Source organism: Leopardus geoffroyi, chromosome E3 (assembly GCF_018350155.1).
Source record: "Leopardus geoffroyi isolate Oge1 chromosome E3, O.geoffroyi_Oge1_pat1.0, whole genome shotgun sequence".
Lineage (NCBI taxonomy): Eukaryota > Metazoa > Chordata > Mammalia > Carnivora > Felidae > Leopardus > Leopardus geoffroyi.
In genome coordinates, this window is record NC_059340.1 from 41,592,928 (window position 1) to 41,610,396 (window position 17,469).

Sequence of the window (17,469 nt, forward strand, 5' to 3'; positions counted from 1 at the left end):
AAAAAATTATTTTTTTTAATTTTTTTTTTTTTACATTTATTTATTTTTGAGACAGAGAGAGAGCATGAACGGGGGAGGGTCAGAGAGAGAGGGAGACACAGAATCTGAAACAGGCTCCAGGCTCTGAGCTGTCAGCACAGAGCCCGATGCAGGGCTCGAACTCACAGACTGCGAGATCATGACCTGAGCCGAAGTCAGTCGCCCAACGGACTGAGCCACCCAGGCGCCCCCCAAATTTTTTTTTAATCAAAAAAAAAAAAATGTCATTGACGGGGCACCTGGTGACTCAGTTGATTAAGCATCTGGCTTCAGCTCAGGTCATGATCTCATGGTTTGCAAGTTCCAGCCTGGCATCGGGCTCTGGGCTGACAGCTCGGAGCCTGGAGCCTGCTTCAGATTCTGTGTCTTCCTCTCTCTGCTCCTCTCCTGCTCACTCTCTCTCTCAAAAATGAATAAATGTTTAAAAAAGAATTTTTTTTAGGGGTGCCTGGGTGGCTCTGTCAGTTGAGCATCCAACTTCGGCTCAGGTCATGATCTCACGGTTCGTGAGTTCGAGCCCCACGTCGGGCTCTCTGCTGACAGCTCGGAGCCTGGAGCCTGCTTCGGATTCTGTGTCCCCCCCACCCCTCTCTCTCCGCCCCACCCCTGTTTGTGCTCTCTCTCTTTCAAAAATGAATAAACATTAAAAAAAAATATTTTTTAATAAAAAAATAAAAATAATTTTTTAATTAAAAAAAATGTCATTGATGTTGGGGTGCTTAGGTGGCTCACTTGGTTAAGTGTCTGAGTCTTAATTTCGGCTCAGGTCATGACCTCACAGTAGTCAGATCAAGCCCCACGACAAGCTCTGCACTAAGCATGAAGCCTGCTTAAGATTTCCTCTCTCTCTCGGGGCACTTGGGTGGCTCAGTCGTTTGAGCATCTGACTTCAGCTCAGGTCACGATCTCACTGATGTTGAGCTCCAGCCCTGCGTCGGGCTCTGTGCTGACAGCTCAAAGCCTGCAGCCTGTTTCAGATTCTGTGCCTCCCTCTCTCTCTGCCCCTCCCTGACTCATGCTCTGTCTCTCTCTCTCTCTGTCAAAAATAAATAAACATTAAAACAAATTAAAAAAAAAAAAGATTTTCTCTCTCCCTCCTTCCCTCTGTCCCTCCCGTGTGCCCTCTCAAAAAGTCATTAATGTTAACATGTAATGGATTAATATTTAATTTTTTTTAATGTTTATTCACTTTGAGAGAGAGAGGGAGATCACAATGTGCAGTGTCTAAGACAAAGAGTTTATGAACCAGCAGTCCAGGGCTTTAACAAGACCAGCAAGGACTGACCATCACTAAAAGGTCACAGTACATAGTTAACCATATGGTTAACATACTTGTGGCGTAAGCACAACCCAAACCACAAATCCAGTTTTACTGTACTTTGTTGATACCTAAATCCACAACAAAATGACTTCAGGACTTCTACGTGCAACATCCCATCAGAGACACCTCATTCTCTACAACAGCATCTAACTGAACATTTTCACACCCAGACAAAATGCAAAGCAGAAAATACATAAAGTTACCCTGCAACAGGAAATTAATTTTTAGACACCCTAAGTATTTCAAAGCTCCTTTCACGTATGTATTCAAACATGGATTTATCCATTTGAATACTGTCAACAGGGAGGGAAAAAGAGAGCTCTTCATAAATTTCGTTCTGAGGGAATCTGTACACTGGACAAGATATTTACATCTCTTGGGGAAGCACCATCCCTTCATAAATAAGGTTTCAACGTACAGCTATTGCTAATTTCCCATTTCAACCCCTGTGTCAAAGGAAAGGGTCCTTTCATACCTTGTGTAACTGTCAATCAATAAATGCTACCTTGGCTGTGAAGTTAATAACAAGTAAAACCCGTGTGCGTGTGTAACATTCCTTTTAAAACATGTTTGAGAACAAAGGGTTTCAGGGTTATATCGGGTATTGGTAAAGGACACACAATCTAACGTACAGTACAAGACGAAGTACAGGTTATCCTCAATGAACTTCCCATATTGTACTCTTCCTTTTTATTTTGAAGTGAACCCACTGTAAAGTTCAAGGAAGAACACAAAGAACATCTGTATATCCCTCCTCTATATTCAATTATTAATGTCCTCCACATTCGCTTTGTATCTCTTTCTACACACCTGCACTTTAATTGTGGAACTATTAAAAATAAGCTGCAGAGGGGCACCTGGCTGGCTCAGTCAGTAGAGCATGCAAGTCTTGATCTCCGGGTCTTGAGTTCAAGCCCCACGTTGGGTATAGAGATTACTTAAAAACAAAATCATTAAATCTTTAAAAAATTGTATTACGGTACAGACATCACGATGCCTCCCTAAACCCTTTCAGCGTGTATTTCCTAAGAACAAGGACCGTCCTCCTACGTAATACCATTATGACCACTGATCCCAAGTTCATCTATATTCAAATTTTTCCAGTTGTCCCAATAATGGCCTTCACACTTGTTTTGTTTCCTTTTAAACCAGTTTCTAATCAAGAACCAGTCACGAGTTGTTACAATTCTCTCACCTCCTCAATCTAGATGGGCCCCCACCCTTCTTATGACACTGATATTTTCAAGTGTCCAGGCAACTGTAGAATGCCCTGCATTCTGGGCTATCTGGTTACTCCTCATTACTTGACTCAGGTTAAGCATTTTTGGCAAGAACATTGACACACACATCCCCGCCCCCGCCACTGTATCCCCTCAAGGGGCAATGTAATCTCCATTACTGGGAAGTCAGAGTTTGATCACCTGGTCAAGGTAGAGTCTGACATATTTCTCCAAATGTAAGGACTTTTGTCTTTACCTTTGGAATCAATCATCTGTGGAATGACACTTCAGACTGTTTTTGGCAACCACTGATGATCCTCACTTGAATCAATAATTACCTTGGTCATCACAAAACACTAATTCCCCCCACAAAAAAAACAAACAACAACGACAACAACAAAACACTGATTCTCTAAATCTGTCACTTTCTCCTTCAGAGGCCATTTGTAAAGGAACTACGCACCTCCTTTGGAGTGTGACTAGGACTGGTTGTTACTCACTGTATGCCACAGACTTTTTAAATTCGATGTATCCATTATCATCATTACTCTTTTCTGACACTCCCAATGTCCCAGATTTGCCCACTGGGAACCCATTCAAGCTGCTCCATTTTTGACACGTCCCTATCAATTTTTGAACACTTCCTTGCTTTCTGGTACAAGATAATCCAGGCTCGCATTGAATTTTGCCTGCCCCAAACCTAAAGTAAGTCACTTCTCCGAGGACCCCTGAGTGCTTTAGTAGGAAATGGTGTTTGTAACCGGTATCTGGGGGGCAAAGTGTCCTCACTGCTACTGGAGTGTCACTGCTCCTAAACTCTTTCAGAAGACAGAGCTAGGAATTGTTTTTTAAATCAGGTATTCATACCAATATCCTCAATTTAAATACCAAGACAACAGGCTCTCCCTCACCTTTTCCATAACATATTTTTTTTATTTTATTTTTTATTTTATTTTAGAGACAGGGAGAGAGAGAACATGAGTGGGGGGACAGGGCAGAGGGAGAGAGAATCAAGAGTCAGAGGCTCAACCGACTGAGCCACAGGTGCCCCTCCATACCATATTTTTACCTCCTTCCTCCCAGAGAACCCTGGTTCCCAGAAGCAGTACACTTGTTTGCTCTGACATACAGCCAAAGAGATTTCAGAACTTCTATGCTGATCTATCAACAACAAACCTACTTTGTATTAAGTTTCTTTGTAGTTCTTTTTTTTCTTTTAAATACAACCCACTAAAGGAATACAGAGTACTGTGTTCATGACCCGTGAATTAACCTTTCCTACGTGGTTATATTAGTAATTCGACTCACTTTCGGTTTCCTTTGCTCCTATGTGTATTCAGTTTGGTTTCTATCATTGTCTTAATTTGTTTTCTTTTTAAAATTTTTTTTTCCACCGTTTATTTATTTTTGGGACAGAGAGAGACAGAGCATGAACGGGGGAGGGGGAGAGAGAGAGGGAGACACAGAATCGGAAGCAGGCTCTAGGCTCTGAGCCATCAGCCCAGAGCCCGACGCGGGGCTCGAACTCACGGACCGCTATCGTGACCTGGCTGAAGTCGGACACTTAACCGACTGCGCCACCCAGGCGCCCCCTTTTTTTTTTTTTTTTTCAACGTTTATTTATTTTTGGGACAGAGAGACAGAGCATGAAAGGGGGAGGGGCAGAGAGAGAGGGAGACACAGAACCGGAAACAGGCTCCAGGCTCTGAGCCATCAGCCCAGAGCCCGACGCGGGGCTCGAACTCACGGACCGCGAGATCGTGACCTGCCTGAAGTCCGACGCTTAACTGACTGCGCCACCCAGGCGCCCCTTAATTTGTTTTCTTAATATGTAGCATATATGGATGGCTCAAAACTCAAAGATATATAAAAAGGCAGACTCAAACAAGTTTCACTCCCACCCATATATACCTTACACCCTGTCCCCACCCACTTAAGTTTTTTAAATTGCTTTCTCATCTATCCTTCCTAGATTTCTTTTTGCAAAAAGAAACAAATATATACATTTTATTTCCTCTTCTAATTTTGCATTCTTTCTTTCCAACCTCTTCCCCCCACACCACCACCACCCTGACCTCCTTATAGTCAGATCTTGCTGGCCTAGGCCTGTCCTGGGGCCTGTGAATACAAAAACCTACTTTACCAACTGAGCCACCCAGGCGCCTGCCCCTCTTGCTTGCTTTCTTAAAGTTTATTTATTTTTTGTAATCTCTACACCCAACGTGGGCTCAAACTCATGATCCCGAGATCAAGAATCACACGCTCTTCCAACTGGGCCAGCCAGACACCCTGAGGTTTGGTTTCTTATTCTGTTTGTCAATTTCCCCTTCCTCTGAGCTAAAGTCATTCACTTAGGGTTTTGCATCTCAGATCCCTCATCTTATTTTTCCTTTTTTTTTTAATTGTGGTAAATTAACCTTTTTTTTTAAGTGTATTTTTATTTATTTTGAGAAAGATACAGAGAGCAAGTAGAGGAAGGGCAAAGAGAGAAGGAGACAGAATCCCACGCAGGCTCTGCGCTGCCAGCGTAGAGCACGGTGTGGGGCTTGACCCCGTGAGCCGGGAGTTCATGAGCTGAGCTGAAATCAAGAGTTGGATGCCTAACGGAGGCATCCCTGTTGTGGTAAATAACTATTTTTAAGTATACAGTTCTATGCCAGTAAGTACATTTACGTTGTTCTACAACCATCACCGTTATCCATCTCTGGGACTTTTCCAACTTCCCCAACTCAAACTCTCCCCATTAAACACTAACTCCCCTCCAGCCCCATTCTCCTTTCCAGCTATGTGGTCTGACTCCTCTAGGAGCCACCTAGCAGGGGAATCACATGATAACCATTCTTTCTCACCACAAATTACGCATTCTACTTTGTACTTTCTTTCCACTTACTGCACGTTGGACATCACTCCCTACCGGTTTGTAGTAATGTCCCCCCTCATCTCTGCAGCTGCACAGCTCTGTTTCATGAACAAACCTCAGTTCACTCTTCCTGGACGGACATTTCAGTTGTTTCCATATTTTACTCACAGGTAATGCTGCGATGAATACTGTGTGCACCTGATATTTTTATCTGTGGAGGTACATCCTCGGGGTAAATTACTACAAGTGGGACTGCTAAGGCAAAAGGGTCAGTTCGTCTGCAGATCCTGCAAATTCGCCTTGATAAGGGCCGTGCCACTTTGCACCCTCCCAGCAATATGAGAGAATGCCTATTTCCCAACAGCCTCACCAAAAGAATGTGTTCAAGCTTTGACATTTTTGCCAACATGATGAGTGAGAAATGCTATCTAAGTGATTTTAATTTGCATTTATCTTTCTCATCATGATGAGCTGAGTATGTTTTCATATGTTTCAAGACCATTTGTGTATCTTTTTCTGTGGGATGTCTTCACATCTCTTGTCCATTTTTCTACCAGGTTGTCTTTTTTCCCCCCTTTGGCTTTCAAGAGTTTTTATTTTTACATCAGTCTTTTATCTCGTGTTTTTAAAAAAACTTACTGAGAGCCCCTACTGGAGAACACAGTGGGGCCAAAGAGGTGTGTTAGGCTGGCTATGCTCTCTCATCTTCTAGATGAAAACCTGAGGTTCCTCCGCAGATATCATCAGGGAGACCAGGGACTGGACCCTACACATAGCCCATAAACATTACCAGTGCTCTGAGGAGAACCAGAAACTGGCTACCCTCTGCTCAGACCTCACTCGAAACTCACAGCCTTCTACCATCCCTCATCTGTATTTCAAGTTAAAAAACGTTCTCTCGGGTCATGATCTCACGGTTCGTTGAGTTCAAGCCCTGCATCAGGCTCTCTGTCCTCAGTGCAGAACCCACTTTGGATCCTCTGTCCCTCTCTCTCTCTCTGCCCCTCCCCAGTACACAGTCTCCCTCTCTCTCAAAAATCAATAAACGTTTTAAAAAATTTCTCTCACTGGCTGAACTTTTTAAAATGTACTTTAGCAGGCTTTCAAAGGAAACACCAATGTCTCCAGTCCATATGGACTTTTAATTCCTTTCATTATGGATAATCTATTAGCAAAATTTAAATTACATTTAACTTTTAAAAATATGACTAATCAAGAGTGCCAGACTGGATCAGTCAGTAGAGCACGCAACTCTTGATCTCAGGGTTGTTAAGTTTGTGTCCCATGTTAGGTGGGTATTTTTACCTAAAAATAAAATCTATTGAAGAATATATATATATATTCTGTTAATGAGTCACTGGCAGGCAGCTTAATCAAACTGTTTACAAAACACCCCTAGGTTGCTCAAGATGGTAAAATGCTAAGCACATTGTTTTGTTACTGACCCAATGATTTAGGGCAATAATAGTCCTTAAAGTGCTGAACAATTCCTCCTGTCTGAACATATAAATCACCTACCTATAAACAAACTTAGGCAGCCGGTACCACACATCAATCATAATCTGAGCTGATTAAACTTGCTTAAAGAGAAGTGAGAACAGATTATGTGAAATGAAAAAGAACAATGAATCATTAAAGCCTCTGATACTGGCAACAGCATAAATTCCCAATCCCATGGAACTCTAGCTCAAAACAGGGATCTTAACAGACAAGCTCACTTTTGACTACAGCAGGATGATTTAGCTTTCAGCACGGAAGGCTCTAAAACTTCTGTAAACTTTTTTTAATTATCCAACAAAAGAAAAAGTAAAATAGATCATTTAACAAATTAGAATTCCAGGAGCTGTATGTTCTTAAATCCTTCTGAAGGCATGGGTCTTTAAAAAATTAGCTAGATCATAACCAGAGTAATACCAACTTGCCTAAAACAAGCATTAAATATTTGGACATAAAAATAAAACTGTACCCACAGAAAAAATTTCTTTTCCTCCCTAGCCATGATACTGAATCATTTCTACCACTCTCAAGAACTTCAAAAATTACAGTGCAATTCTTTTCCCCAGGAAGCTCTCAGAATTACTTATGTTATTAGACATTGATGAAACCACCATCCCACCTAGTAGCCAACCTTTAAGAATTACAGGCATTTTTAATATGCATTTTTCCAAATATCAACACAAATTAAGTCTATCTTCGATAAGTGTCTGAACATGCTAATTCAATATTCTATAAAAGTTCCTCAGAAAAATCTGAGTTTCTTTAGATGTGTTTTTTATTTTGATCTAAAGCCTTATCTGAGTCAAAATAAGACATGTAAGTATTTTATCTTTAGGGTGTAATTTTCTATTTCTAAAGATTGTAATAAAATTTTTACTACATTCTTTTTTATATGGTTTGACATTTGTGATACATATACAGACACTACTTTCCAAAGTAAAATCAGTAAACATAACAGAAAATGTGGCCCGTACCTCAAATGAAACCAAGCCCATCCCTACCACTCACCCCCTTCTACAAATATACCTCCCCAATACACACACATACACACTACAACTAGTTTTTAGTATTTCCTTCAAAACTTTTCCACATGGACAATTTTCACAATTATAATAATGGTATACAATTCATTCCATCAGAAGCACTAATCTAAATTACTTTGGTAAGTTTGTAATAACCACTGCTAAGGACCACATAATAGTCTCCAGTGGATGCCTAACTCTTGTGTCTGATATTTCAATTTTAACTAATGTTTGGACCCTGTTTCTGGAATTGAAACAAATAAGTATTTGGAAGGGAAGCAATTCATGGGCCTGGTGTGCTTTACAACATTGTCTGTGCGGTCTACATGGAATTAAATTCTTCCTATATGTCAGTTTCTGGGTGGGAATAACGCCTAACAATTCTGAATCTTCCCGGAAACAAGTAAACTGGTATCAGAGATCTTTAATTTCAAAAACAGGTCAAAAAGTGGGTTCAGAACAACAGACATGGGAATTACACCGTTTTTGTACAATGAAGCATTCATTACATATATTTTAATTTACATTTAAAAATTTTAAGTAGTTACTCTGGGTGGTGAAATTATAGGTGGTTTTTATTTTTCTTATTTTGCTTACTGATATGACTTAGTCTCATGTTTTTAAACAATGAACATCTATAAAAATAATTTAGCTTTTACCCACTATGATCTCAATTGTGTACAAAGCTCTGTGTATGTGTGTGTTTGTGTGTACAAAAAAGTCTGTAGGGAGATACACTAAAATGTTAGTGATATTTTTTCTCAGGAAAATAGGATTATTGGTCACTTTTTTGTTTTATATTTTACATTACTCTTTGTTTTCACAATTTTTAATAAGCATGTGTTACTTTTATAATATGAAAAAGATGCTTTTAAAACACTAGCGAAATTGCCTGTGATCCAAGCACAAAAGGGACCTCATCTGCCTTTTAGTAATTCATCCAACACACAGACCCAGAAGTATGCATGCACACCCCACACCAGCTCCCACATGCACCTGCTCACACACCGGCATTCATTCTCTCTCATGTACACAGATACACCCACACTCAAATTCAAGGCCAGGAAAGAAACCAGGAAGGACACTGAGGCAACTGAAAGGTGCAGCCGTGTCTCTAGGGACTTCCAACTGCCCGCCAGCAGCATGGCAGGAACAAGAAGCAGGGAGACCTGAGCATCAACGCTTCCTTCAGAAGCCTACTCATGCAAGCACTGAAGAGGACAGTGCCTACAAGGTCAGTGAAGGGCATTCAGTGTTTCAATGTGTAGGTACTCTGGAAAGGATCAGTAACTATTAAATGTAAATGCTGAGGGGCGCCTGGGTGGCGCAGTCGGTTGAGCGTCCGACTTCAGCCAGGTCACGATCTCACGGTCCGTGAGTTCGAGCCCCGCGTCGGGCTCTGGGCTGATGGCTCAGAGCCTGGAGCCTGTTTCCGATTCTGTGTCTCCCTCTCTCTCTGCCCCTCCCCCGTTCATGCTCTGTCTCTCTCTGTCCCAAAAATAAATAAACGTTGAAAAAAAAAATTTTTTTTAAATAAATAAATAAATAAATAAATAAAATAAATGTAAATGCTGAAGTGAGTGTAGTAATAAACATGAAGACAATCTTTACAGTGGTAATTAATTCCTTTCAAAAGTAAAGCCAAAAGAAACCAATCCTTTCTTGGAATTTATTTTGCCAATTCTGTTTTAGGATGAGTTGCTAGCGGCTACAAAAGCATCAGCCCTCTTAGTATGAAGGGGTCATGTCAATGAAGAATCTTCAGAAATGGTTGAGGCCTTAAAAATAACCTATTCCACGGAAGCCTGGGTGGCTCAGTCAGTTGAGCGTCCTACTTCGGCTCAGGTCATGATCTCACGGTTCCTGAGTTCGAGCACGTGTCAGCTCTGTGCTGACGGCTCAGAGTCTGGAGCCTGTGTCAGATTCTGTTTCCCTCTCTCTCTGCCCCTCCCCCACTCATGTTCTGTCTCTCTGTCTCTCAAAAATAAATAAATGTTAAAAAAATTGTTTTTTAAATAACCTATTCCAACTTCACGACTAGTGCCTATGAATTCCTGCTTCAGTAAGATACAACCAGAAAGCTCTACTATAGTCCTTTTCCTCCTTCCCTCTGCTGACAATTAACACTGTTATGTTACACCACACCTGATCTACCACCCAGATGATGTAAGGGGAGCCAAACACACCATAACGTTACTAAAGAAAGAGGGACACAAAAGCCTTCTGTATTATAAATAGGAGCTGCTTCCATTAAAAATTCAGATAATCAGCTTAAATAATTTAAAATGCTTCCTTCATAAACAGATTATTCAACGTGCTACCTTTGAAAATTTGACAATAATCAAGATAATGAGCTGCTATCATCAAAGACAGTAGTGTGACCAGGGTAAGAGTCTCATGCACTCAATATTTTGAAATCTCAAGGTGGAAAGTACAAAAACTTATTGTTATTGCTCTTATCCACCTTATCTGTTCCTAGGGTTTTGGTTTTTTTTTTTTTAATCACAAATGTTTAAAAAAAGAATCCTTATCTTTTAGAGACACACACTGAAATACATACAGATGGAATCTAATGTCAGGTGTGCACTTCCCACACAGTGTGAAAGAGGGAGCTGACAGATTAGCCAAGACTAGCGCAACTGAGGCAGGGGTTTCACTAAACCATTCCCTCTATCTTTGAACATGTTTAAGACTTTTCATTTAAAAGTTTAAAAATACTCATCATGAGGCAGAAATCTTCACTTTTCCTTAAACGACTTCACTATCAGAAAATATTGCTTTTCTTTGCTCTTCTATAATGCATTCTGACATCAGCCTTGGAAAAAGCAATCCTGAGTCATAATAAAGGCTAGCAAAGCTTAAAGCTTACACAGACACAAGAATCAACCTTTCATTACTCCGTAAATTATCTGCTCCAAAACAAGAGCTCTCCTCCACCATCCCAGGAAGTCTGTCCAAGTCAAGCTGAGATCACACCCAGCCCTGCTTCTTCCTGCACAGTCTGGGCCAGCAGACGAAAGGGGCAATGCCACGAGCGATCTCCGGATACTCGCCCATCCCACCAAACCCCAAGTCATCTGGCTTGGACGCCAAATTTAAAATTCCACCAGGAGCTATAAGAGCAAAGAATTTTGACTCATTTCCACCCTGTGATCACAAGAAAGCTCAACCCCAAATAGCACCCAAGTTTTTCCCACTGTGATAGACGAGGACAATTACAAAAGGTGTTTCTCAAATGAAACGGATTTTATGGCAGTTAGTAACACGAAACTTTGTGGAAACACTTTGAGCCACCAAATCTAGTAAGGTGAGAGCCACCTAAAGATTATGGCTCAAAAGACCTAGTGAGAGTCCCTGCTGGAGCACTGACAATCTGTCAGGTCTTGGGAAAGTGATTCATCCTTCCTGGGTTTCCGGTTCCTTACCTGTGAAGTGACATGAAAACCACCTGCTTACCACCACTTCAGAAAAAGACGGTATTCCAGTGAAAACATGCGCGAACTTCACACGAGCCACAGAGTCAGGTTATGATAACAAGATCAAATGTTGTATTTCTCTAAAATCGCTGCTTGGTGTAAAGAGGAAGGGTATGTTTGCGGAGGAGACACATGGCACTAGTCACACACACACACACACACACACACAACCAAGGATGCGAGGTGTGCTCCAGCCCAGTGGCATGAAGGAAAAGCATCAAAAGAAACTGAACAAGGGGCCCCTGGGTGGCTCAGTCGGTTAAGCATCAGACTCTTGATTTCGGTTCAGGTCACGACCTCATGGTTCATGGGATCAAGCCCCACATCGGGCTCTTCGCACCGCGCGGAGGCTGCTTGGGATTCTCTGCCTCCGTGCTCTCAAAATAAATAAACATGAAAGAAAAGAAAGAAAAGAAAAGAAAAGAGAAAAGGAAAAAAACTGAACCAGCAATCACAATCCATGCTGCCAATACGGGAAACTGCCAGTCCTATGATGTCTCTGTGCCAGTGAGACTAAGAGATGGGAGGCCCATCCTCAGCAATGTCTTCCAACACAGAGCTAAATGCAGGCAGGACACTGACGCCGACGCTCAGGATGCCCACAGGGTCGCGCACCTCTTCCCGGGCTGATTCAGGACCCAGGTCTTCACAGCTCAAGGCACACTGTGAATACTCAGGGGGACACATGGGTCCCCTATGAAGGTTCGTAAATGTTATAACTGACACCCTAAACAGCACGGTGTCAACTTTACCTCTTTTCTTAGAAACCTCTAGTCCTAACCCTAACACCCACTTACCAAACGCGTGCACGTGTGAGAAGTCAATAAAATGTAAAAACTAGCAAATCAACCTTGTAGGGACTTCCTACGACTACGTAAAGTATTTAAGAACGGACGCCAGTAACCTATGGGATGTCAGAACACACAACCCTGACCTAAACGTCCCTAAGTGCCGAGACACAGGGGGAGGACAAACCTCGAGGCCCACCTTCTTCCGGAGCAGCCGCAGCCCTGGAGGCCGGGTGGGCCCACTGACACACGGCCCTGTGCATCCTGGTCACCTGTCTACACCGCTCACCTCCTACAGGAGCGGAGTTCTCCAGTCTGCACGCACCACCGGGCTCTAGGGCCCATTCCCTTCCCCTGGGGAGTATTTCCTTCCTTCGGACACAGAGGGTTAGACACGAAAACTCTGAGCGACCACGGTGTCCCGAACAGTAAACCACGGCCCAGGAAGAACACTGCCAACCACGCACAGTGAAGTAACAGTGCTCAAAACAGGTGTCCATCAGCGTGACCCTCGGCGGGGGGAAGGGCCGGAGGCATGTCCCCACGCCAGAAGCGCCTCTCCGTCTGGGAAAAACCAGCTGGTGTGGTGCGGGGCGGGCGGGGGGGGGGGGCGCGCAGGGAGAGAAGGTGACTCCCCCGAACAGAAGCTCCTGGAAGGCAGGAAAGGAAGTCCAGGGAAATTCAGGCAGAGCCGAGCCAAGAAGTCCCGAAAGGAGAGCGCGGGACGGCCGGTATGAGCCGCTCACTCCCCGACCACGGCAGGGCCCGGGCGCGCTCGCCTAGTTACCTGCTCTGCCCCGTAGACCGTGGCGAACTGCACGAAGTCCTCGATGCGGACAAAGCCGTCTCCATCGCCGTCCAGGGCATCGAACACGGCTCGCAGGCGGGGGCCGTCCTCCGGACACGCCGCGGGCTCGCTCGTTAGGGGGCACGTCTGGCTGAAGTCCGAGGGCCGGTCCGGGTCCTCGGGACCCACCTCCAGCGTCAGCTCGCCCACCGAGGCCGAGGGGAAGCAAGGGAAGAAGTCGACCTCGGGCCTCCTGCGCTGGCTGTGGCTGAAGCCGGGCACACGGAGGCAGGCGCTGTCCGGGAAAACCGGGGGGCCATAATCCTCGGGCTCTGCAGTCCAGGACAGAAGCGGGCCGAGCTCTGGCAGCTGCCGGTCGGGCTCGGGCTCGGGGTCCGGGCCCGGCAGGAGGTAAGAGGCTCCTGGGCCCGTGGCCAGCGCCCGGCCGCTCTCGGGGCGCGCCTCCGGGCCGGCGAGCGGCTGCCGCCGCTCCGGCCCCGGGGCCCGCCCGGCGCTCAGGCCCGCCCCGGCATCCGCGCAGGCCGCGGGCTCCGGGGAGCCGACCGCCCGGCGCGGGGCGGGGGCGGCGGGCGCGCGCCGGGAGGCCCCCGGCCCGTCGGGCCCGCCGGGCTCCGGGTCGGGGCACGCGCCGCCCGCCGGGGAGGCCGGCCGGCCCGGCTCCATCTTCATGGGCGCGACCCCGGCCGCGGCGCAGGCCCGCGAGGCCAGTGGTGCGGCGGGCGGCGCGGGCGGCAGACAAAGGCGCTCAGGGCGCGGCGGCGGGCGCGGGCATCCCCGCGGCGGCGCGGGCGGGCGCGCGCGGGGCACCCGGGCTGCTCGGGCTGGCGCTCGGGCCCTGCTCCGCCCTCGCCCATCTTCGCGCGGCGCCTCAGCTGCCCTCGGCCCGGCAGCGCGGCGGGCGCGGGCCCATGTCGGCGGCGCGGCGGGCGCTGGAGGGCGCCGAGAAGGCGGAGGCGGCGGGGGCGGCGGCGGCGGCGGCGGCGGCGGCGGCGGGAGGCCGAAGGGGCAGGCGCCGCTGAGGCCTCTGAGGAGGACGCGGAGGAGGCTGCCGAGGAGGCTGAGGTACCCACGGTACCAGAGCAGACGCCGCCGCCGCCGCCGCCCTGGCCCCGCCTTCCGTCGGGCGTGACGTCAGCGCGTCGCGGCTCCTGCCAGCCCCGCCCCTCGCCGGCCTGCCTTAAAGGCTGGTGCCGGGCGTGGAGGCGGGGGGGGGGGGGGGGGGGGCGCCTTGCTGGGTAGTGGGGTTTCCACGTACGGTGCGCCACCGGGTGTCGTCGGCGGGGTGTCACGTCGCCGCTCGGGCGCGCCAGAACAGCCGCCCCCACGCACTGCACGGATGGATAAACCGGCCGAGCAAAATACCGATATATGCCCCTGTCCCAAGGGGACAGGGTCCTGCCTGCGTAGAGCCTTCTCACTAATTGATAAGAGAGGAGCCCGGTCCTCCTGGGTCAGCGAGAAGTGCACGTGGCTCTAGGCATAGCCGGAGGGCGGGTGCGGCGCCCCCTGCACACGCCAGCCGCGCAGAGAGGCCCGGGGATTTACCTGCGGTGGGGCAGAGGTGGGCAGAGGCAACGGCCGCGCCGAGTGTGGGGCTGCCCCGAGAATGCGGTCCGTCTCATCTGTAACGGAAGGAACGCGAGGTGGAACGCTGAGACCTTTTTTTAAACCTATGACTAAGTCTTTTATTTTCATAGGAGACCCAGTGTAAACCGCCAGCCTAAGCCAGGCCTCCCAAACACTGTGGCTGTCTTTGACAGCTGACATCTGTTTCTCTAGATGTCACCATCATCAGTGGGGAACAGGGCACCAGACAGGAACTCGGACACCCTGCAGCAGGCATGAAAGTGGAGACATGCTAGTTAGAAGCAGGTGAGCTGCCAGGCCCCAGGCGAGGTACTAAATTTAGCCTGCAATGAAATGTATCAAGAGAAAGTATGAACTGGTATTTTTATATGCGGTGGGCACACGCACCAGATATATTTCATAAGCAGTTTGGGCAGGAACCAAAGGAAATTGAACCGCTGTTTCCAAATGTACAGTGAGAAACAGTGTGGTAATTAACTGAGTCATCACCTATGACAGAATCCCAGGGCATGCAGTTCCAGGTTTTGTCAGGTTGGCATTGGGAAAAGAGAGGCAGGGGATCCTCCTCCCCAAACTCATCAATTCCTTATATGAGCTGTATGCTTTCAAAACATCTACAGTTTTGGCAAGAATCTGAAATCAAGCTGATGCATTTGACCAGACATAATTTTCAGAGGTAGTTAGAGTGATGTGTCAACCTTTCTCAATAGCTGTGTTAATGTGGGTGAAGTAAAAACAACAGGAGGTCCTCCTGCCACTGTACCAGTACTGGAAAAATCTGCATTCCCTGGTTGGCTGGCATGCCCAAATAGAACCTCAGCATGGAAAGCATACACCTTCCTGCTTGCAATAGTTCAAGAGACTCTGTTCATGGAACATTAAAAGTGACAAGTTCCTGGGGTGCTTGGCTGGCTCAGTTGGAGGAGCGTGTGACTCTTGATCTTGGAGTCGTGAGTTCCAGCCCCATGTTGGGTGTAGAAATTACTTAAATTAAAATAATAATAATAATAATAATAATAAAATTTTTTTAAAGTGACAACTTCCTGGTCAGTCATTCCAACAGCATCAAGCATCCCTTCTGTGGTCTGTGAGCATTTTTGATGTAACATTCCAGATGAAATGAACTAGCTGGGTAAAAGCAGCCCCTGATGCCACTTGGAGGCGCTCTTCCACATCCACCCTATGCACATTTTAATTTAACCTGGTAATAGTTACACAGAAGAGGGGGAGGGAGGGAGGGAGGGTGGGGTTCAGTTCACAACTGTTGGATTTGGGGTCTGGGTGAATGTCTGTGAAACCTCTCTCTGTGACTCTTGTTTGTTTGTTTGTTTGTTTGTTTTGTTTCAATTAAAGTTTATTTATTTAGGGGCACTTGGATAGCTCAGTTGGTTAAGCATCGGACTTCAGCTCAGATCATGATCTCACGGTTCATGGGTTCCGGCCCCGCATTGGGCTCTGTGCTGACAGCTCAGAGCCTGGAGCCTGCTTCAGATTCTGTGTCTCCCACTCTCTCTGCCCCTCCCCACTCACGTTCTGTCTCTCTCTGTCTCTCAAAAATAAATGTTTAAAAATTTAAAGTTTATTTATTTATTTTGAGAGAGAGAGAGAGAGGGAGAGAGTGCATGGGGGAGGGGCAGAGAGAGAGGGAGAGAGAGAATCCCAAGCAGGTCAGCACAGAGCCAGACATAGGGCTGCATCTCACAAACCATGAGATCACAACCTGAGCTGAAATCAACAGTTGGGCGCTCAACCAACTGAGCCACCCAGGCACCCCTACTTTTGAAAGGTACTTGAATAAACACTTATCTTTGGAAATCTCCAAGCACGTAGGTTTCCTTGATTCCTCTTCCCTGTGGCATTTGGCTTGTGGGAAGAGATAGGAAGATGAAGACCAGAAAGGTGACTCAACAGAGTCCTGGCACAGCCTCATTGGACCCACCCAGGGGAGCTGAGGGAAAGCGGTTAAGAAACCTCACTTGGAAGGTAAGATTGTCTCTCCTGGGGTAAGGTTCCTCCATCACCTGGTAAGATTTGGCCATAGATGGAAGGAAGGGTACGGTGATCGACAAGGCTCAATTTGATCACAAATTTACTAACAAAAAGAAAAGGATTTTATTTTTAAGTAATCTCTAAAACCAACGTGGGGCTCAAACTCATGACCCCGAGATCAAGAGTCGCATGCTCCTTGGACTGAGTCCCCCTTTTTTTTTTTTTTTTTTAGTAGGCTACACGTGGAACGTGGAGCCCAACGTGGGGTTTGAACTAACGACCCTGAAATGGAGACCTGGGCTGAGCTCAAGAGTCAGACACTTAGCAGACTGAGCACCCAGGTGCCCCATATCTACTTTTTTTTTTTTAATGTGTTTTTTTAGAAGATTTTATTTTATTTCTTTTTAAATTTTATTTATTTATTTTGAGAGAGTGAGAGAGAGAGAGCAGGAGGGGCAGAGAAGGAATCCCAAGCAGGTTCTGAGACAGCACCCAGCCTGATTCGGGGCTTAAACCCAGGAACTGCAAGATCATGACCTGAGCTGAAATCAAGAGTCTGATGCTTAACCCCTCTGCTTTTTTTTAAATGCAAGTTTTTAAAAACCAAAATTATAGTAGGCATGACATACGATTTCTGCTGTCTGTGCTAGTCCCATGAATTTAAAATGGCATCTTGTCTTATTTGAACTTAACTGTTAGTGAGGTTGAGTATTTTTTGTTGTGTTTATTGACCAACTGGGATCCCAAATCTGTGAATTGCCCAGTCGTAGCACTTACTTGTTTTTTTTATTAGATTCTCTGACATTATCTACAGATAAAATCAGTCTTTAATATTGCAAACATCTTCTCCCTGCCTGGGGGT

General features: G+C 46.1%; 1 protein-coding gene across 1 annotated transcript in view; it reads right to left on the minus strand.

Moving 5' to 3' along the window:
- RAB11FIP3 (RAB11 family interacting protein 3) overlaps window positions 1-13,705 on the minus strand; it is a 79,565-nt gene extending 65,860 nt beyond the window's left edge. Inside the window, exon 1 of the mRNA XM_045460783.1 lies at window positions 13,011-13,705. Coding sequence (XP_045316739.1) covers window positions 13,011-13,700 — 690 coding nt within the window. The 5' untranslated portion in view covers window positions 13,701-13,705. The remainder of the gene's footprint in view (window positions 1-13,010) is intronic.
- Between the last annotated feature and the right edge of the window lie 3,764 nt (window positions 13,706-17,469).